General features: G+C 39.4%; 1 protein-coding gene across 1 annotated transcript in view; it reads right to left on the bottom strand.

Annotated features, from left to right (window-relative positions):
- CSPP1 (centrosome and spindle pole associated protein 1) overlaps positions 1-22,627 on the bottom strand; it is a 411,029-nt gene that overhangs the window by 19,364 nt on the left and 369,038 nt on the right. Inside the window, exons 29-31 of the mRNA XM_053715098.1 lie at positions 21,452-21,515; positions 19,975-20,084; positions 6,815-6,968 (exon numbers count right to left, since the gene is read on the bottom strand). Coding sequence (XP_053571073.1) covers positions 6,815-6,968; positions 19,975-20,084; positions 21,452-21,515 — 328 coding nt within the window. The remainder of the gene's footprint in view (positions 1-6,814; positions 6,969-19,974; positions 20,085-21,451; positions 21,516-22,627) is intronic.

Here is a 22,627-nt window from a genome sequence, read left to right as displayed (position 1 = left end):
GGGAACAACTTCCATAGAAGCACTTAAATCAAGCAATCCCAGAATTCCCATAGGGAAAACAGAAAGAAAAATAATCCGGACTGGATAAAAGAAAAACAAGGGCACCCACAGGCATCCGCCCAGAAGGAACTATGTCTCTGCAGGACCTTCCAAACGGAAATCGTAACCTCCAGAAAAAAAGACTGGGAAAGCTCACAGTAGACCAACCGGGGAGAGACACATCCCCACTAGCCTATCTCGAAGAACCTTGCGAGAACTGAGAAGTCCTTGGACCATAAAGGAAAGGATCCCCCAATAAGTCAAAAAGTGGTCGTAATAGGACACGCAGCCGCACAATCCTATAACAAAAAGAACAACAAGGGGGAACATTATAGTGCCGTTCACGGTTTGAACATCCGGAGTAGGCAGGCAAGCACATAACTGCAAGGAAACTTCAGGGTCCTGCAAGCGAATCAGCGCCATTAAAATATTAAATTGAAAATGTCCCGCCATCTCCAGGGGAAACAATCCACCCTGCATGAAAGGGACATTAACATCAGGGCCAATCTCAAAAGGAGTATGCGATTGGGAAGGCGCCTCCTGATGAGAAGAGCCCCCATAGACCGATGGCTCGGAAGGCCCAGGGTCCCCCGAGCCCGAGGGACCCGGTAAACTATCCAGGCACGAGAGACAAGATTGGCAGACTTGCGATAACAGGGCCAAATTACGGTCCTCATCCGAGGACGACTCAGAACTACAATCCTTATCCTAGGACGACTCAGAATCAGATATAAAAATAGTCCCGCCATTGGAATCCTCCATGGTTTAAGACTGCACAAGATAAACAGAGATTGGAACCAAAAGCGACTGGCACCTGACACCCACAATGGCTGGGGGCACTCACCACCTCCTATGACCATACCTCAGCAGAGCCGACTTTTTCCTTCGCCACTCAGTCAGGAATGCAGAAAGGGGAAGAAGACCCACCCAAGTGTAAAAAAAGGTGCCCGGTCACCAGATGCCCAGCGAAATCCCAAAAAGCGCACCACTAAAGGGCGGCAAAACTAGGCCCACAGAAAAGGTTAAGCAAGGCTGAATAAAATAGGCATAACCAGAAGGTATAGTTCTAGGCCGTGTAAACCACAAGGAGGAATTATCCCATGATCCCCAGATAGGAGCAGAAGGTGCCTCAGCGATATGTAACTGTCATAATAATCACATTACAGATAACGTAATAAATTAAACGAGTTTACCGGGATCTACGTCGTGGAACAGGAACACGGCACTTCAAGTGTGAAGAATAGTAGCATCGCCTCCGTCATGGACTTGAGAGAACACAGCATGTAGCGAACGAACTTCAGCAACGTCAAGTGCTAAAACGGAGCTATGAATACGAGTCGGGATGGTGTCGCAGGGGAAGCTCCCACTGCATCTCCGGACTCTCACTTTCACCCAGGCCCTCCACGAGAGACTGACAGGACTACTTAAAACTCCCGTCCCATGTCAAAGGGTAGCACCCTCCATAAGAGACATATGAAAAAGAAATAAAAGTAAAATCATTTTAAAAGAAAACTTCTGACAGATCTCTGCCAACCTCCTGGGACGAAAGGCAAAAAATGACTGGAGGATAGGGGAAGTGGGAGGAGTATTTATGCCTTTGGCTGGTGGGTCTTTGCCTCCTCCTGGTGGCCAGGTTCTTATATCCCATAAGTAATGAATGCGGCTGTGGACTCTTTCCCATTAGGAAGAAAACTCCCTTTCCCTGGTGATAGTGGAGATAATAGAATCGAACTGAGAACCAAATACATTAATACCCATAAAATGATAAAGATAGTAATCTAAATTTATACACCATATCAGCATTCCAAGATGTAAAACATAAAGCTCTTCTAGTAAGAATAGCTAAAGACATAGATTTAATATCATTCTTAATGACATCAATTATAGCATCACAAATGAAATGATTAGCATGTTGAAGTAAAAGAACAATGCTAGACAATTCAGGATCTGTTAACTGTTGAGCTTAACTGTCCAACCAAAAAGTTGAAGAAGCAGCAACATCAGTCATAGAAATGGCAGGTTTAAGAATATAGCCAGTATGTAAATATGCTTTTCTAAGATAGGATTCAATCTTCCTATCTAAAGGATCCTTAAAGGAAGTACTATCTTCCAAAGGAATAGTAGTACGTTTGGCAAGAGTAGAAATAGCCCTATCAACCTTAGGGACTTTTCCCCAAAACTCTAAATTAGCCACAGGTAAAGGATATAGCTTTTTAAACCTAGAAGGGGGGTTAAAAGAAGCACCAAGTTTAGACCATTCCTTAGTAAATAGCATCTGGAATAGGAAAAACTTCATGAGTAACCTCAGAAGTTTTAAAAACAGAATTCAAACCTTTGCTATTCTTTTTATCAAGAGGACTAGATTCCTCAATAACCAAAGTAAACAATACTTCCTATAATAAAGAACAAATATATTCAATCTTAAAAAGAAAGGTTGATTTATCAATTTCAGTCTCTGAAGTAGGATCCTCTGAGCCAGAGAAATCCTCATCAGCAGAAGATACTTCAGTATGCTGTCGATCAATACAAACTTCATTAGATTTATGAGAAGTTAGGAGAGACCTTTTTATGTTTATTTGAAGGCGGAATAGCAGTCATAGCCTTCTCTATGGCTGCAGCGATATAATCTTTTATATCTACAGGAATATCATGTACATTAGACTGCGAAGGTTTAACAGTAAATGTATTTGTACTTATAGAATCATTATCAGCATGTAATATTTTTTCATAACAAGTGCCACATATTTGAGCTGAAGAAGTAAGATCAGCTAATTTACAACATACACACTTAGCTTTGTTAGAATTGTATTCATGCAGCTTGGTTCCTACAGTAACATCAGATGCAGGATCAGTTTGAGACATCTTGCAAAATGTAACAAAAAAAGAAAAAATAACATTTAAACAAAATATCCAATTTCCTCAAAATAGCAGTTTTAGGAATGGGAAAAAATGCTTCTGATAATTTTTTTCATACAAAAGTAAAATCAAAAGCAAGCAACCTAGCCCTCTATGAATCAAATGAAAGCAGAGAGCAAAAGAGAGAGAGACTTAATATAACAAATTAAATGACGCGACTCGCATCATAACAGGCGCAACTTCGAGCCAAAAAAACCTTGTGTCAAGAAAGTCGCAAAAAATGACACGACTCGCGTCACGGCAGACGCGACTTTGCGACAAAAAGTTTTGCGACAAAAATGTTGCAATAAAAAATAACATTCTGCGTCATTGCGAGCCTAAGCCCACGAAAATTTAGATAAAAAAAAAGACTCCAAGTTACAACTAACTGGAACCCCGGGTAAGCCTAAAAACTCCCATAAACATAATTTCCATGCTGAAACTGTTAGACTGCAAAGGGAAATACACAGACCTGACTCATGGCAAATATATACAATATACATTTAAAACTGTATAAGATAAAGTGCCAAACATAGCTGAGAGTGTCAAACATTATATAAACTTACCAGAAGACACCCATTCACATAGAGGTAATGGTAGAGGAGTATAATGTTGATCTGTAAAGGGAGGCAGCAGATGAATCCCTGCGACCAATTTACAGAAAACCTTAGAATAGATTTCCCATAGGTAAAAACATGGCATCATCAGGCAATACTCCCTTCACATCCCTCAGACAAACACTGTACTTTGAGAGGAACTGGGCTTAAATATGCTTGGAAGCGCCTATCGCAGAAGAAAATCAAGTACAACTTGCTTCACCACCTCCATGAGAGGCAAAGTTTGTAAAACTAATGTACGAGTGAGGTGGGAGGTGTATTTATAGACATTTTGAGGTTTGGGAAACTTTGCCCCCTCCTGGTAGGAATGTATATCCCATACATCACTAGCTCATGGACTCTTGCCACTTACATAAAAGAAAAAGCATTTTTTTCAATCCCCTCCCCCTTTTATAGTTACTCGTGGACTTCTGCAGCTTGGATATTAGTTCCCATATGTAGCGGATTGTGGACTTTTGCCACCTTTTATAAAATAAAATGTTATTTATGCTTACCGGATAAATGTATTTCTATCATGGTGGTGAGAGTCCACGAGCCCCTATCCTTTTTTAGGGGTTGTTATTTTTTAAGCACATCTTTTTTCCCTGCTCCTTATTTCGGCTATTACGCCTTAAACCTCACTGCTTGGCTATACGTTAAACTAAGGTATGTGTGAGGTGGGAGGTGTTTTATAGGGCTCTTGGGGTTTTGGGAAACTTTGCCTTCTCCTAGTGGTAGAAATGTTTATCCCATATGTAACGGATCTTGGACTCTCGCCGCCATGAAAGAAATTAATTTATCAGGTAAGCATAAATATGTTTTTAACTATACAACATTGTTAATGGACTACCACTCGTGACATTCTTGAGCAGGGCTTATATTCTCTATTAATGGGACATTAAACACATTGAGATATTAATATAAAATGTTTTCCTGTAATTTAATTCTGAATATAGTGGGCTTCCCAAATTCCTGTTAAAAGTGATTGGTTGCACACTTTAGTAAGCCATTTATAACTGTAGAAAAAGAAACCTAAGTAACAATTTAGCAGAGCCCACTGCTTTTTGGACATAATGTTACCCTTATTTATTCAGAGCAAGATTACAATAGGAGCGCTATTTAACACTGCCGCGTTAAAGGGACACTGAACCCAAATTTTTTCTTTCATTCAGATAGATAGAGCATGCAATTTTAAGCAACTTTGTAATTTACTCCTATTATCAATTTTTCTTCATTCTATCTGTATTTGAAAAGCAAGAATGTAAGTTTAGAAGCCGGTCCATTTTTGGTTCACATCCTGGGTTGTGCTTGCTGATTGGTGGCTAAATGCATCCACCAATAAACAAGTGCTGTCCAGGGTCTGAACCAAAAATAAAGATAGCAAGAGAACGAAGAAAAATTGATAATAGGAGTAAATTAGAAAGTTGCTTAAAATTGCATGCTCTATCTGAATCATGAAAAAAAAATGTGCGTTTAGTATCCCTTTAACTGCGCAAGAAGTAAGCTTTTTGCACATGTTGGGTTGCACTCGTATTACAAGTTGAAAGTAAAAAGTTATCACTCTCAAAACAGTTAACCAGAGCTCTGAGGTCGCATTAACCCAAAGTGCGTTAATTTAAATTGCACTCAAGCGATTGCCTATACTTTCAACTTGTAATACCATTGAAAAATCTGCCACGTGCAAACACTTTGATAAACCGCTTATTGTTACCACTCATAATATGGCCCTCAATATTTTTTTATCATAGCTGTCCATATTTGGGTTTTAACTGTGTTATGATTGTGATATGAATTTTGATTGTGTTAATATGTTTTTTTTAATAACAGAGCCCTTATTAGTTTTGTTTCTGAATACCAGAGTTTTTTAGTTTTAGAGTTCCACCTATCTAATTGCAATGTCCTTAATTACTATTAGTTTATCCTTTAGCAGTCCAAGCTATTAGCTCTTTTTTCCACATGTGCAATATTAAAGTAAGACACATAAACTTAGACCTTTTTTTAGATACCCTAAGTACATATTGTTCCATCAGTACATATTGTACTATCATTCCATTATACTATCATTCCGTCGTGAATATTTTAATATCTGTTTTTTTTTTATAACATTGTAACTATCAGTCTATCACAATTTTTCCATTATTATCTTTTTAAAGGGACATAATACTCATATGCTAAATCACTTGAAACTGATGCAGTATAACTGTAAAAAGCTGACAGGAAAATATCACCTGAGCTTCTCTATGTAAAAAAGGAAGATATTTTACCTCACAATCTCCTCAGCTCACCAGAGTAAGTTCTGTGTAAAAAGTTATACTCAGCTGCTCCCAGCTGCAGGTAAAAAAAATTAAAAAAATGAAGAAATGAACAGCAGCCAATCAGCATCAGCAGTGCTGAGGTCATGAACTTTTACTGTGATCTCATGAGATTTGACTTAACTCTCATGAGATTTCATAGTAAGCTTCCTTTACCTGATTGGTGAAATAATATGAGAGTGCACGATGCTAGTCCCTTCAGATGTCCCAGGACAAACACACTAAAATGCTGCTTAGAAATCCTTTACAATGGGAGGTGGCTACTGAGGAACTTTTGAGGTAAAATATCTTTCTTTTTTACATAGAGATGTTCAGGTGATATTTTCTAATCAGCTTTTTACAGCTATGCTGCATCACTTTCAAGTGTTTAAACATTTGGGTATTATGGCCCTTTAATGTGGCTATCAGCCTAGGACATTTTTTTTCCAACACATTTTGACAGTATTATATATATGTTTGTAGTATCATCGTGCATGTATTAAAATTTGTTACTATTGTAATTTGCCTGTTCGAGCTTGTCCTTAGTGGTGTTTTTATATACACTATTTATTATTTAGTGCATGCATAACTAATTTTATTGTCATAGACACCTTGATCATTCTCCTTAAACCCCTAGCTTATATCGCCAGTACTCCATTTTTTCTTCCTCAATATTTAAAAAACACATTTTTATTATTCTCAGGCTAAAATTTGCTCTGAGTACATCATTCTATCAATGATTATTTAGTGTTTAATGCCCCTTTAAATATGTGTAAATATAAGAGTGTAATAATTTATTTAAATATTTTGTGAAACTTATTTTAGCCCTTACACTTTACTTTCAGTCTCAAACTTCCGCTATGGACCAGCAGTTCTATGCATCTCCTGAGTTGCACTTTAACTATGTATTTAAACCCATTGTGTTTCCCTTAGCCTTTATCAATATCTAATATGAATCTATTATCCAGGACATAGAGGCTCTATAAATCGCACCTGTGCTCATTGAGCTCCTTCGCAACTTTGACAGTCTTCTCAAGCGTTCTTCATTTCGCATTTGTAATTCATCCACATTAATGCTGGACCCTGATCGCAAGGAGAAGCCGTCCAACTGATGCAGGGGGATGGGAGGCACAGGAGGTATATCATTCTGTAAATAAAGATAAAGTGGTAAAACAAATTTGCCTAAGTGAATAAATTCTAAGGTGCTACACAACATAGGACTATAATATTGTAGAAATGACAATATATGGTTTTCATATTAACAGATACATATAACCACTTGTATGATTACATTTCTATTTCTCTGGAATCAGCCTAGTAGCAAGGAAGTGAAAAGAAAGAGAAATGGAAAGCAGAGCCCACATGACTATCTGTGTACCTACTGATGCACCGGCACTGACTGAACTTATAGTGCTTCAGAAGTGAATGCGATAAATGAAGCAGACATCTCTTCTGGGGACTTCTGCAATGCCACTGAAGTGGAAACTGCCCTTGTAAGACAGGCACCTCTCCTCCCAAGGACATTTACTTTATATACACATTATGTATGGTAATCATGCAGATGAACAAGGAATCTGTCAGTCTGCCACAAGCCTTTTGTCCTTTAAATGTACTAAGTGGTTTCTCATTTAACAGCTTTTTATCAGACCAAAATAGGGGAAGAAAAAAAAAAAATTATATAAGGGGCATGAAACCAGAGACTATTAGATATTGCAATATAATTCCCATTAAAATGCATTCATTCAGTTTAGATACTCTTGTTTGATAAAAGGCTGAGAATGTAACTTCACAAGTGTGTTCACCACTAAAATGTTGCCTCTAAGATCTGAAGCCATCAGATGATATCCATGTAAATCTAAATTAAAGAATGTGCCTTGCATCAACAGATGTAGATGAAGACACAGTTCCTGGAAGATCCACAGCCAATATAATATAAATGACAGAAAAACATAATCTATCCAAGAACCGCATCAAACATTAAGGCAACTACTGAGTATGTTTCTGCAACCTGATGCCATCAGATCTGTTACCAGTATTCATCATTACTGTGTTGATGGAGAGTCAACAAATGTTTTTTTTTCACCATTTTCCCAGAAGGAGCTGTTGCTAAGAGATAGCCCTCCTGACAAATGCTTATACTCGAAAGGCAAAAATGTTACCCGCTGCAGAATATTTCTGGCTTTTCTGAATCAGCTGAAGGCTTCAAGCACTTTAATTTAGTTTGAAGATACTGTCATTATTTTTCCAGTTAAACATTCAGAACCGTTGATAAGCCAGAACAATCAACCTGTGTTCTAATTAATTTATCACCTATTGTTTTATCTAATTAGTTCTGCAATCTCACTCCCCCTCCTATAGTGTTTACATTTTTGATCAACAGAAACCATTGGTGTCTGATTAAGGTATGCACATCTCCCAATTGCACACTTCAGTCATTTCAGAATTTGAATGTGGCCAACGTCATCATGCTGGGATGCCAAGTTAATTGGCTGTATACTTCACCTGTCCTATCATGGGTATCACCAATGACAACACCTCTATAAGACATATCCAAACATGGAATACATTTTGCAGTTTTTCTTTTGAAAGGACAAACAAGTTTGTCTTGAAATATGACACTTTTCTAGATTGAGCATCCAAAAATGTGTGGCCAAAATATAAATACAATCTTTGTATGTAAAGTCTTTGGAAGGAGCCATAATGAAATTAATGCTCACTTAATGGCACATTCGAATGACCCCATTATGAGCTTCTTTATGATATCTTAGGCCTAGATTTAGAGTTCGGCGGTAAAAGGGCTGTTAACGCTCCGCGGGTTTTTTTCTGGCCGCACCATAAATTTAACTCTGGTATCGAGAGTTCAAACAAATGCTGCGTTAGGCTCCAAAAAAGGAGCGTAGAGCATTTTTACCGCAAATGCAACTCTCGATACCAGAGTTGCTTACGGACGCGGCCGGCATCAAAAACGTGCTCGTGCACGATTCTCCCATAGGAAACAATGGGGCTGTTTGAGCTGAAAAAAAACCTAACACCTGCAAAAAAGCAGCGTTCAGCTCCTAACGCAGCCCCATTGTTTCCTATGGGGAAACACCTCCTAAGTCTGCACCTAACACCCTAACATGTACCCCGAGTCTAAACACCCCTAACCTTACACTTATTAACCCCTAATCTGCCGCCCCCGCTATCGCTGACCCCTGCATTACACTTTTAACCCCTAATCTGCCGCTCCGTAAACCGCCGCCACCTACGTTATCCCTATGTACCCCTAATCTGCTGCCCTAACATCGCCGACCCCTATGTTATATTTATTAACCCCTAATCTGCCCCCCACAACGTCGCCGACACCTACCTACACTTATTAACCCCTAATCTGCCGAGCGGACCTGAGCGCTACTATAATAAAGTTATTAACCCCTAATCCGCCTCACTAACCCTATCATAAATAGTATTAACCCCTAATCTGCCCTCCCTAACATCGCCGACACCTACCTTCAATTATTAACCCCTAATCTGCCGACCGGAGCTCACCGCTATTCTAATAAATGTATTAACCCCTAAAGCTAAGTCTAACCCTAACACTAACACCCCCCTAAGTTAAATATAATTTTTATCTAACGAAATAAATTAACTCTTATTAAATAAATAATTCCTATTTAAAGCTAAATACTTACCTGTAAAATAAATCCTAATATAGCTACAATATAAATTATAATTATATTATACCTATTTTAGGATTAATATTTATTTTACAGGCAACTTTGTAATTATTTTAACCAGGTACAATAGCTATTAAATAGTTAAGAACTATTTAATAGTTACCTAGTTAAAATAATTACAAATTTACCTGTAAAATAAATCCTAACCTAAGATATAATTAAACCTAACACTACCCTATCAATAAAATAATTAAATAAACTACCTACAATTACCTACAATTAACCTAACACTACACTATCAATAAATTAATTAAACACAATTGCTACAAATAAATAACATTAAATAAACTATCTAAAGTACAAAAAATAAAAAAGAACTAAGTTACAGAAAATAATAAAATATTTACAAACATAAGAAAAATATTACAACAATTTTAAACTAATTACACCTACTCTAAGCCCCCTAATAAAATAACAAAGCCCCCCAAAATAAAAAATTCCCTACCCTATTCTAAAATACAAATATTACAAGCTCTTTTACCTTACCAGCCCTGAACAGGGCCCTTTGCGGGGCATGCCCCAAGAATTTCAGCTCTTTTGCCTGTAAAAAAAAACATACAATACCCCCCCCCCAACATTACAACCCACCACCCACATACCCCTAATCTAACCCAAACCCCCCTTAAATAAACCTAACACTACCCCCCTGATGATCTTCCTACCTTGTCTTCACCATGCCAGGTTCACCGATCCGTCCTGGCTCCAAGATCTTCATCCAACCCAAGCGGGGGCTAGACATCCACTGAAGAAGTCCAGAAGAGGGTCCAAAGTCTTCCTCCTATCCGGCAAGAAGAGGACATCCAGACCGGCAAACATCTTCTCCAAGCGGCATCTTCTATCTTCTTCCATCCGATGACGACCGGCTCCATCTTGAAGACCTCCAGCGCGGATCCATCCTCTTCTTCCGACGACTAGACGACGAATGACGGTTCCTTTAAGGGACGTCATCCAAGATGGCGTCCCTCGAATTCCGATTGGCTGATAGGATTCTATCAGCCAATCGGAATTAAGGTAGGAATTTTCTGATTGGCTGATGGAATCAGCCAATCAGAATATAGTTCAATCCGATTGGCTGATCCAATCAGCCAATCAGATTGAGCTCGCATTCTATTGGCTGTTCCGATCAGCCAATAGAATGCGAGCTCAATCTGATTGGCTGATTGGATCAGCCAATCGGATTGAACTATATTCTGATTGGCTGATTCCATCAGCCAATCAGAAAATTCCTACCTTAATTCCGATTGGCTGATAGAATCCTATCAGCCAATCGGAATTCGAGGGACGCCATCTTGGATGACGTCCCTTAAAGGAACCGTCATTCGTCGTCTAGTCGTCGGAAGAAGAGGATGGATCCGCGCTGGAGGTCTTCAAGATGGAGCCGGTCGTCATCGGATGGAAGAAGATAGAAGATGCCGCTTGGAGAAGATGTTTGCCGGTCCGGATGTCCTCTTCTTGCCGGATAGGAGGAAGACTTTGGACCCTCTTCTGGACTTCTTCAGTGGATGTCTAGCCCCCGCTTGGGTTGGATGAAGATCTTGGAGCCAGGACGGATCGGTGAACCTGGCATGGTGAAGACAAGGTCGGAAGATCATCAGGGGGGTAGTGTTAGGTTTATTTAAGGGGGGTTTGGGTTAGATTAGGGGTATGTGGGTGGTGGGTTGTAATGTTGGGGGGGGGTATTGTATGTTTTTTTTTACAGGCAAAAGAGCTGAAATTCTTGGGGCATGCCCCGCAAAGGGCCCTGTTCAGGGCTGGTAAGGTAAAAGAGCTTGTAATATTTGTATTTTAGAATAGGGTAGGGAATTTTTTATTTTGGGGGGCTTTGTTATTTTATTAGGGGGCTTAGAGTAGGTGTAATTAGTTTAAAATTGTTGTAATATTTTTCTTATGTTTGTAAATATTTTATTATTTTCTGTAACTTAGTTCTTTTTTATTTTTTGTACTTTAGATAGTTTATTTAATGTTATTTATTTGTAGCAATTGTGTTTAATTAATTTATTGATAGTGTAGTGTTAGGTTAATTGTAGGTAATTGTAGGTAGTTTATTTAATTATTTTATTGATAGGGTAGTGTTAGGTTTAATTATATCTTAGGTTAGGATTTATTTTACAGGTAAATTTGTAATTATTTTAACTAGGTAACTATTAAATAGTTCTTAACTATTTAATAGCTATTGTACCTGGTTAAAATAATTACAAAGTTGCCTGTAAAATAAATATTAATCCTAAAATAGCTATAATATAATTATAATTTATATTGTAGCTATATTAGGATTTATTTTACAGGTAAGTATTTAGCTTTAAATAGGAATTATTTATTTAATAAGAGTTAATTTATTTCGTTAGATAAAAATTATATTTAACTTAGGGGGGTGTTAGTGTTAGGGTTAGACTTAGCTTTAGGGGTTAATACATTTATTAGAATAGCGGTGAGCTCCGGTCGGCAGATTAGGGGTTAATAATTGAAGGTAGGTGTCGGCGATGTTAGGGAGGGCAGATTAGGGGTTAATACTATTTATGATAGGGTTAGTGAGGCGGATTAGGGGTTAATAACTTTATTATAGTAGCGCTCAGGTCCGCTCGGCAGATTAGGGGTTAATAAGTGTAGGTAGGTGTCGGCGACGTTGTGGGGGGCAGATTAGGGGTTAATAAATATAACATAGGGGTCGGCGATGTTAGGGGTAGCAGATTAGGGGTACATAGGGATAACGTAGGTGGCGGCGATTTGCGGTCGGAAGATTAGGGGTTAATTATTTTAAGTAGCTTGCGGCGACGTTGTGGGGGGCAAGTTAGGGGTTAATAGATATAATACAGGGGTCGGCGGTGTTAGGGGCAGCAGATTAGGGGTACATAAGTATAACGTAGGTGGCGGTCGGCAGATTAGGGGTTAAAAATTTTAATCGAGTGGCGGCGATGTGGGGGGACCTCGGTTTAGGGGTACATAGGTAGTTTATGGGTGTTAGTGTACTTTAGGGTACAGTAGTTAAGAGCTTTATAAACCGGCGTTAGCCAGAAAGCTCTTAACTCCTGCTATTTTCAGGCGGCTGGAATCTTGTCGTTAGAGCTCTAACGCTCACTGCAGAAACGACTCTAAATACCAGCGTTAGAAAGATCCCATTGAAAAGATAGGCTACGCAAATGGCGTAGGGGGATCTGCGGTATGGAAAAGTCGCGGCTGAAAAGTGAGCGTTAGACCCTTTAATCACTGACTCCAAATACCAGCGGGCGCCCAAAACCAGCGTTAGGAGCCTCTAACGCTGGTTTTGACGGCTACCGCCGAACTCTAAATCTAGGCCTTAGTGACTAGAACCTTGATAAGAATTCATGGATGAGGGACAGACACACATAATGAAAATGGCTTTCCACAGCAAAATTAAGAAAACATTGATGAGCATCAGTCACTAGATTATGCTGGTATGTGTCTTTTAATCAACTATGTCTGTGGATAAGACATACTAAATACTGTATAAGTAACTTCACCGTGAAACTGTATATGTCATAGGTAAGTTCAAAGATCAAAAATATATTTAATAAAAACAATAGTTAAAATAAATTGTTGGAGAGAAACTTTCTGGATGCTTTTGACAACGAGAACCAAAAATAAAAATAATAATAATTGTGGGGTACTAGGGACATGACAAAATGATTTATTGTTGGAGTATTCCAGAACTCAAATATCTTACGCTCAGAAATATCAATTTACCTGAAAGGCCTGGACAGTTGTGACCACATTTTGACTTGGCTTTCTTAAAAACTGCTCACTGTCTCTTCTCCTTGTGTATGAAATCTCCATGTTAGAAAGCAAATGCTATCTCTTGATACAAAGTATCAGGAGGGGTTAGAAATGTCTTGGTAATGTTTGGAAATTCTAGTCCTAGGTATTGTCCAACAACACAGTAGCCCCAAAAAGCAAATCCCAAATGTATCGTTTGAGCCAGTCTATGCCACCCACTGACATGTGGACAAAGAAAAAAACAAAAACAAATAATATATATTATCGACTGTTCTGAGAGACCAAATAGTAGTATCATCTTTTATACAGATTTTGTTAGCTTACTACATGAAGCTAAGTGAATTACTGGCAGCTAGAAAAGAAAATTTATGTTTACCTGATAAATGTTTTTCTTTTTTGACACGATGAGTACACGGATCATCTTAATTACTATTGGGAATATCACTCCTCCCTAGCAGGAGGAGGCAAAGAGCACCACAGCAAAACTGTAAAATATCACCTCCCTTCCCTCCCAACCCAGTCATTCGACTGAAGTAAAGGAGAGAAAGGAAGTAACAAGGTGCAGAGGTGTCTGAAGTTTATAATAAACAACAACCTGTCTTACCAAAACAGGGCGGGCCGTGGACTCATCGTGTCAAAAAAGAAATACATTTATCAGGTAAGCATAAATTTTCTTTTCTTTTTAATGACACAATGAGTCCACGGGTCATTTTAATTACTATTGGGAATCAATACCCAAGCTAGAGTACACAGATGATACGGGAGGGACAACACAGAGAACCTAAACGGAAGGCACCACTGCTTGAAGAACCTTTCTCCCAAAAGCAGCCTCAGTCGAGGCAAAAGTTTCAAATTTATAAAACTTTGAAAAAGTGTGAATAGAGGACCAAGATGCAGCCTTGCAAATCTGTTCCACAGAAGCTTCATTCTTGAATGCCCATGAGGAAGCAACAGCCCTCGTGGAATGAGCGTAACTCTCTCTGGAGGCTGCTATCCAGCAGTCTCAAATGCAAAACGTATAATACTCTTCAGCCAAAAAGAAAGAGAAGTAGCCGTAGCTTTCTGTCCCTTATGTTTTCCTGAGAAAAACATAAACAAAGCAGAAGACTGACGAAAATCCTTAGTCGCCTGCAGGTAAAACTTTAAGGCACGAACAACGTCCAAATTGTGCCGAAGCCGTTCCTTCTGAGAGGTAGGATTAAGACACAAGGAAGGAACAACAATCTCCTGATTAATGTTCCGATCAGAAACAACTTTAGGAAGAAATCCTAATTTAGTACGTAAAATTACCTTATCTGAACGAAAAACAAGGTAAGGGGACTTATACTGCAATGCCGAGAGCTCTGACACTCTGCGAGCAGAAGAAATAGCCACGAGAGATACAACTTTCCAAAATAACAACTTAATATTTAAGGAATGCATAGGCTCAAACGGAGCCCCTTGAAGAACCTTGAGAACCAAATTAAGACTCTATGGAGGAGTAACTGGCTTGAACACAGGCCTGAACCTGACCAAGGCCTGACAAAAAGATTTCACATCTGGAACATCTGCCAGACGTTTGTGTAACAAAATAGATAAATTTGGCCCTTTAGGGAACTTGTCGATAATCCTTTCTCCAAACCCTCTTGGAGAAAGGACAAAATTCTAGGAATCCTAACTCTAATCCAAAAGTAGCCCTTAGATTCACACCAATAGAGATATTTACGCTATATCTTATGGTAAATCTTCCTGGTTACAGGTTTACGAGTCTGAATCATGGTCTCTATGACCGATTCTGAAAAGCCCCGCTTGGATAAAATTAAGCGTTTAATCTCCAAGCAGTCCGCTTCAGAGAAACTAGATTTGGATGAAGGAAGGGCCCTTGAATTAGAAGGTCCTTCCTCAACGGAAGTCTCCAAGGTGGCAGAGATGACATGTCCACCAGATCTGCATACCAAATACTGCGAGGCCAAGATGGTGCCATGAGGATCACCGAGGCCCTCTCCTGCTTGATTCGAGCAATAACCCGAGGAAGAAGAGCAAACGGAGGAAATAGGTATGCTAACCTCGACCCGTACCTCGGAAGCTTGGCATTCTGCCGAGATGCCATGAGATCCAATTCCAGCTGACCCCATTTGAGAATCAGGGTGGAAAACACTTCCAGATGGAGTTCCCACTCCCCCGGATGAAAGGTCTGTCTGCTCAGGAAGTCCGACTGGAACCTGATAAACCGGACCGAGGTTAACTGGGGCCAGGCCAGAAGAGCATTGAAGATCTCTCTCAGTTCCAGAATGTTTATAGGTAGAACAGACTCTGACTGAATCCTAACTCCTTGAGCTTTTAGGGAGCCCCAGACTGCTCCCCATTCTAGAAGGATGGTGTCTGTTGTCACCATCACCCAAGATGGTCTGCAAAAGCAGGTTCCCTGGGAGAGATGATCCCGAGACAACCACCATTGAAGAGAATCCCTTGTCTCCTGCTCCAGCAGTATTTGAGGAGACAAATCCGCATAATCTCCTTTCCATTGCCTGAGCATGTTCAATTGCAGAGGTTTGAGATGGAACTGAGCAAACAGGATGATATCCATTGCTGCTACCATCAGCCCGATAACCTCCATGCACTGAGCCACTGATGGTCGAGGAGTGGACTGAAGGGCTAGACAAGTATCGAAAATCTTGATTTCCTGACTTCTGTCAGAAAAATCTTCAATGATAGGAAATCTATTACTGTTCCCAAGAAAGTTACCCTTGTATTTTGGACTAAGGAACTCTTTTCCAAATTTACCTTCCATCCGTGAGATTGCAGGAAGGATAACAACATTTCCGTGTGAGATCTTGCTTGTTGTAAGGATGGTGCCTGGACTAGGATGTCGTCCAGATAGGGCGTCGCTGCAATGCCCCATAACCGAAGCACCGCCAACATCGATCCCAGAACCTTTGAGAAAATTCTGGGAGCTGTGGCAAGACCGAAGGGAAAAGCCACAAATTGGAAAAGTTTGTCTAGAAAGGCAAACCTTAGAAACTTGTGATGATCCCTGTGAATGGGAACAAGCAAGTACGCGTCATTTAAATCCACAGTTGTCATAAATTGACCCTCTTGGACCAAAGGGAGAATGGAACGATAGTTTCCATCTTGAAGGATGGTACTCTGAGGAATTTGTTTAGACTCTTGAGATCTAAAATAGGCCTGAAGGTTCCCTCTTTTTTGGGAACCACGAACAGATTGGAATAAAATCCCAGACCCGGTTCCTGAATCGGAACTGGAACTATCACTCCCAGGTCGGAGAGGGCTCCTACACAGTGTAAGAACGCCTCTCTTTTTGTCTGGTCTACAGATAATCTTAAACGCAGAAACCTGCCTCTGGGAGGAAAACTTTTGAACTCTAGTTTGTATCCCTGGGACACTATTTCTACTGCCCAGGGATCCTGAACATCGCGAACCCAAGCCTGAGGGAAGAAGGAAAGTCTGCCCCTACAAGATCCGGTCCAGGATCGGGGGCACGCCCTTCATGCTGTCTTTGATTTAATAGCAGGCTTCTTGGATTGTTTTCCCTTATTCCAAGACTGATTTGGTCTCCATGAAGGTTTAGACTGTTCCTGCTTGGAGACGGAAGAGGAAGAATTTCCCTTGAAATTTCTAAAGGAATGACAATTATTCTGTCGTCCCTTTTGTTTGTTTCTCTTATCCTAAGGGAGAAGATGACTCATACCTCCCGTAATATCAGAGATAATTTCCGTCAAGCCAGGTCCAAACAAGGTCTTCCCCTTGTAAGGAATCGTTAACAGCTAAGACTTAAAGGATGCATCCGCAGACCAAGGTTTTAACCATAAGGCTCTGCGAGCTAGAACAGAGAAACCTGAAATCTTTGCTCCCAGTTTGATAACTTGAAGGGAAGCATCCGTAATAAAGGAAATAGCCAATTTAAGAGCTTTTATCCTATCCTGGATTTCATCAAGGGGAGTTTCTGTCCTGATAGCATCAGACAACGCATCAAACCAATATGCCACCGCACTAGTGATGATAGCAATGCACACAGCTGGCTGCCATTGTAAGCCCTGGTGTACATAAATTTTTTGAGTAACCCCTCTATTTTTTTTTTGTCCATATATATCTTTGAAAGCGCAACTATCCTCTATGATAGTAGTTCTCTTAGCTAAGGTGGAAACAGCTCCTTCCACCTTGGGGACTGTTTGCCAAGCCTCCTTAACAGAGTCGGCTATGGGAAACATCTTTTTAAATATAAAAGATGGAGAAAAAGGTATACCCGGTCTCTCCCACTCCTTAGCAATGATCTCAGAAGCTCGGACTGGTACCGGAAAAACGTCTATCGAGGAAGGTACCTCGAAATATTTGTTAAGCTTACTGGATTTCTTAGGATTAACAACGACCGTGGAGTCGCTGTCGTCCAATGTAGCTAAAACCTCCTTAAGTAGCAGACGGAGGTGTTCTAGCTTAAACCTGAAGGATACCACTTCAGTATCAGAAAGAAGAATTACACTGTCAGAATCTGAAATTTCACCTTCAGATGCTATAACTTCGTCAGAAACCTCGCTTACTGAATGTCTGATTTTCCTCTTACGCTTTCCTTGCAACATAGGAAAAGCAGATAACGCATCTGAAACTGCAGAAGACATGAGAGAGAGGCGATGTCTTGTAAAGTAACCCCAACTGGAGTTAAAGAGGAAGCGCACTGCATGTGAGGGCGGTAAAATTTGGGACGCTTGAGGAGAAAGCTGCGGCATAAATTGTACATTATCATTAGATTCCTGAACAGCATCCTCACTAGAAAATGCTGGCTCAGGAAAAATGTTATCCCTGTAAATTAAAGTCCTCTAAATACAGGAAGAACAAAATGGAATCGGTGGTTCCACATTGGCATTAAAGCACAAAGAGCAGGTGACATTATGCAAAGCCTCTTGGTCTATTCTGACTCTTAATGGATCAAATTAGCAACAATAAAAGCAATTTTTAATAAAAAGAAAAATTGGCAATAAAACGCAATTCTTTTTCTCTTAAACTGCAGAATGCGGTAAACAGTTATTTAGACAAAAATAAAGTACACCTCTACACCTCAGCTTTTTGCTGAGTTGCCTACCTGCCCTGTGACCTGAAGAAAGGACCCCTTTAGCAATCTAAACGATCCGGAATTAAGCAGGAGACGATCCTAGTCGAGTTCTGCTCCTAGAATCGATTGCTTCTCTAACCCAAGCGCTTCTAGTCGGCCTGAACTCTCTCACCTCCGTACACAGTGTAACGAAAATGGTGCGTAATGCTGAGATTACCCCCTCACTTAGCTCCGCCCTTCGTGGGCATCTGTAACTAACAATCTCACGGTCGGTAATTATCAAGTTTAACCGGGAGAAGTGGAACCGCCATATTATGTTCATTAAACAGCGATCTCAGCCCTAGTGCCTGCTATGCTGTCAAAGTCCTCTCCAATAAGGAGAGATAAAATGTCCTAGAGAATAAAGAGCTTTATACAAAACGGTCCCTTTCATTCTCTCCTTTGAAAATAAAGTGCCCACTTTGTCTGAGTGAAATCCTTCCCCAGAATATAATTAAAGTCAACACTTACCTTACCATTCTGCCCGACAGCAGGGCAGTTCACTCGGCTTGAGAGGTCCTCTCCCTCACATACAGTAGGCCTGTGGAAAACAGAAAGGACTGAGTATATCCCCTCAGACTTTCATACTCAGGGCAGCATAAAATCTATGAGAGGCGCAGTGAGAATTATGTCCCACCAGTTCCCATTGCTCTAAAGCCACCACTGCTCTACTGAATAGACTGATATGGACTACGGCTACACCCTAGGACAAAGCAACACAATCTTGTACCACTTTAAAAATAATAAACTCTTGATTGAAGAATCTTAACTAACACCAAACTTTACCACTTCCTTGCACTAACGTAGGCAAAGAGAATGACTGGGTTGAGAGGGAAGGGAGGTGATATTTAACAGCTTTGCTGTGGTGCTCTTTGCCGCCTCCTGATGGGGAGGAGTGATAATCCCAATAGTAATTAAGATGATCCGTGGACTCATCGTGTCATTAAAAATAAAATAAAATTGTACATTAGAGGGGGGAGACATGGCAGCTAAGATGTAGGCACAACCAAGCAATGCTGTAGAAAAGAAAACACGTCTTGTGACTACTCTTGAGAAATAAGAACTAGCTATGTAAAGAAAACAAATTGCAGCTCAGACATCCATTCAATGAACAAAAGCAAACAAAAACAATGATAACCTGCAGGAAGAAGAGGGGCTTTGGGTTTCTGTCCATCCTTCATAAAGAGGAACAACTCCTTATTAGCGAGTGCTACTAATTGCTTAAGTATGCTAAAAACTCTACCACATGTAAACATATTAATGCAGATGAATCCCAAACATTTTTTTCATGGTTCAGAATGAGCATGGAATTTTAAAAACATTCTAATTTACTTCCATTATCAAATCTTTTGTTGATAAGCAGGGATGTAAGCTCAGGGGCTTGCATGTGTCTGGAGCACTATATGGCAGCAGTTTTGCAAGAATGTTATCCATTTGCAAGAGCACTAGTTGGCAGCACTATTTACTGACATGTAGCGCTCCAGATGCCTATCTAGGTATCTATTTAACAAAGAATACCATGGGAATGAAGTAAATGGTATGCACTGTTTGGATCACAAATAAACATAATGTTAGTGTTTCATATCTCTTTAAATAAAATGAGAAAAAAGGACATTGCCTACATCATAATCCGGAGCTATATTTTTGTGCCTTCGTCTGTCTCTTGCTGATGGAAGCCGGTGCAAATCTGGAGTTGTGTCCCTAAAGGGAATATAGGGCTCTCCGTTTTCCCCTATGAAAAAAAAAGAATATGAAGCAATTGTTAGTTTCAACCCAACTGGCAACAGTGTTTAAAAAAATAAAAGGGTACAATGCTGTATTTACTCATCTAGAAGCAACATTGTACCTGTTACACAGAAGAGAGACAAAATAACACATCATTGATGCATTTTATGGGAACCCATTGTATGCTAATCAAGTTTTACAAAGAAATCTTAATTCTGAGTTTGGGAGACTAATATGTCTCTTTGTATGTAAGCAAAATAATGTCCCATTTAACCTGGAGTATTTTTGATGCTTTTGGTGATACTTTTTTTTACATGAATTGCAAGAACCAAATACCCATAAGTGGAAAATTATTAAAGGGACAGTCTAGTCCAAAATAAACTTCCATGATTCAAATAGAGAATGTCATTTTAAACAATTTTCCAATTTACTTTTATCACCAATTTTGCTTTGTTCTCTTGGTATTCTTAGTTGAAAGCTAAACCTAGGAGGTTCATTTGCTAATTTCTAAGCCCTTGAAGGCTGCCTCTTCTCTCAGGGCATGTTGAGAGTTTTTCACCACTAGAGGCTGTTCATTCATGTGTGTCATATAGATAACACTGTGCTCACACACGTGGAGTTCAGGTGAGCCAGCTCTGATTGGCTAAAATAGATGTCTGTCAAAAGAACTGAAATAAGGGGGCAGTTTGCAGAGGCTTAGATACAAGGTAATCACAGAGGTAAAAAGTGTATTTATATAACTGTGTTGGATATGCAAAACTAGGGAATAGGTAATAAAGGGATTATCTATATTTTTAAACAATGAAAATTCTGGTGTAGACTGTCCCTTTAATGTCATGATAGCAAATTATAACTACATTAAGTTAATGTTGTTTGTTTATCCAACTGAGTATCTGAACTCTCCGCAAATAACAGCATTAGGTCTACTTTACACTTGCCAGATATTATAATAATAATAATAATGGATACTTGTATAGCGCACAAACTTTGGGCTCAACCGACTCGCGGCGCTGATAATAGCTGTTATTATTACCCAACTCAATGGTACTCCTTTTACCGACCTCGGAAGGATGAAAGGCTGAGTGGACCTCGCCGGGATCCACAGATCTCTGCAACAGTGCATTAGCACGATGAGCTACCTAATATATGATTTATTTACGTAAGACATCTGAATATTTATATCATTTTTGTGTGTGTACTGTTGCATAATACTGTAGTTGAACCATTGCTTCGGGTTTGTACTTTTTAAAACACTGCTGAAAATGTTCTTAGGTTATTAAATTTCCAGATAATAGCACACTGTGCCATCTGGCATGTGAATAAAATATAGCTCTATTAAACAGAAAATCTGAAAAATTAAAAACATGGCTTTACCAATAAATGCACTCTCTGACTCCAAGAGTGAGGTTTTCATCAGGTCACTCGGTTGATCCCGTAGCTACATTAGTTGATGATGAGATACAGAAGAAAAAGAAAAGAAAAAACTTATTTATCATCCAAAAACAACAATACAAAAATAATTTATGCTTACCTGATAAATTAATTTATTTCATTGTGGTGAGAATCCACACACCATTACTCCTGAGAATTACCTTTTCTGACTACTAGGAGGCAAAGATTCCCAAACATAATTAATACAGGGAGGTGATTAAAAGATGCTACACTCTGTCTCTCATATGCTGATCCCAGAACAAGGTGAACCAACCCTGATAAAGGCCCCTGGCGGCTGAAACGCGTAGATTTGCTTACTGACTTTGGTTACATATTAATTCAATCATCGGTGTGGTATAGTTAGTAGATAGGGCAGGTACATTGAGCAGTTCTGAAATAAATGTTTGAGCTGTCTCTGTATGTGTAATTCCTGTCTCAGGACCTACTTTTACAAACCCACCTTTTTGACTATTTGTCTGAATACCGGGGTAAATTCATTGCTTCAAATATACATTTATACCCTAACGGAACTACTTTGAACTTTCACCCGGATCTGGTTCTATTACAGCGAGGAAACTCTGCTCCAAACGTTTGCCTCAGACGCTGGACACTCACTGTGCTGCACGGACTGCAGTACAGGAACTGGTTAACGGAGAAACGATTAGGCTTCCACACTAGTGATTTTATTCTCACATTCGGAAGATTGTTACATGCCCTAGGAACATCAGGACTTAGAGGGCAAATTTGAACCTTTACACGGATCAACCTACTGTCACACAGTACTGTTGCGGAAGCAACAAAGGATACAGGTTTCCAATATATGTGTTACAATTACATATGATACATTTATTTGTTACACTTTATCAACTTTATGCCTTTTATTGAGTATTTGCAATATTAATTTTCGCTTTTTATCCTAAACATGTGTCTAAGCTTAGCTAGTTTAGAACACTATTTTTATTGATGCCGGCATCACCTTTTTATTAATTTATTTTGAATTTACTTGTTATAAACATCTTATATTGATTGTCATTTAATAAATTTTTATTCCTTGACCAAATATACATATTTTATTCTTTAGACTTCACTCGTATTATCAGGTGGATCATTTTTATCCTT

Source organism: Bombina bombina, chromosome 5 (genome assembly GCF_027579735.1).
Source record: "Bombina bombina isolate aBomBom1 chromosome 5, aBomBom1.pri, whole genome shotgun sequence".
Taxonomy (NCBI): Eukaryota; Metazoa; Chordata; class Amphibia; order Anura; family Bombinatoridae; genus Bombina; species Bombina bombina.
This window is presented reverse-complemented; position numbering and strand designations above follow the sequence as displayed.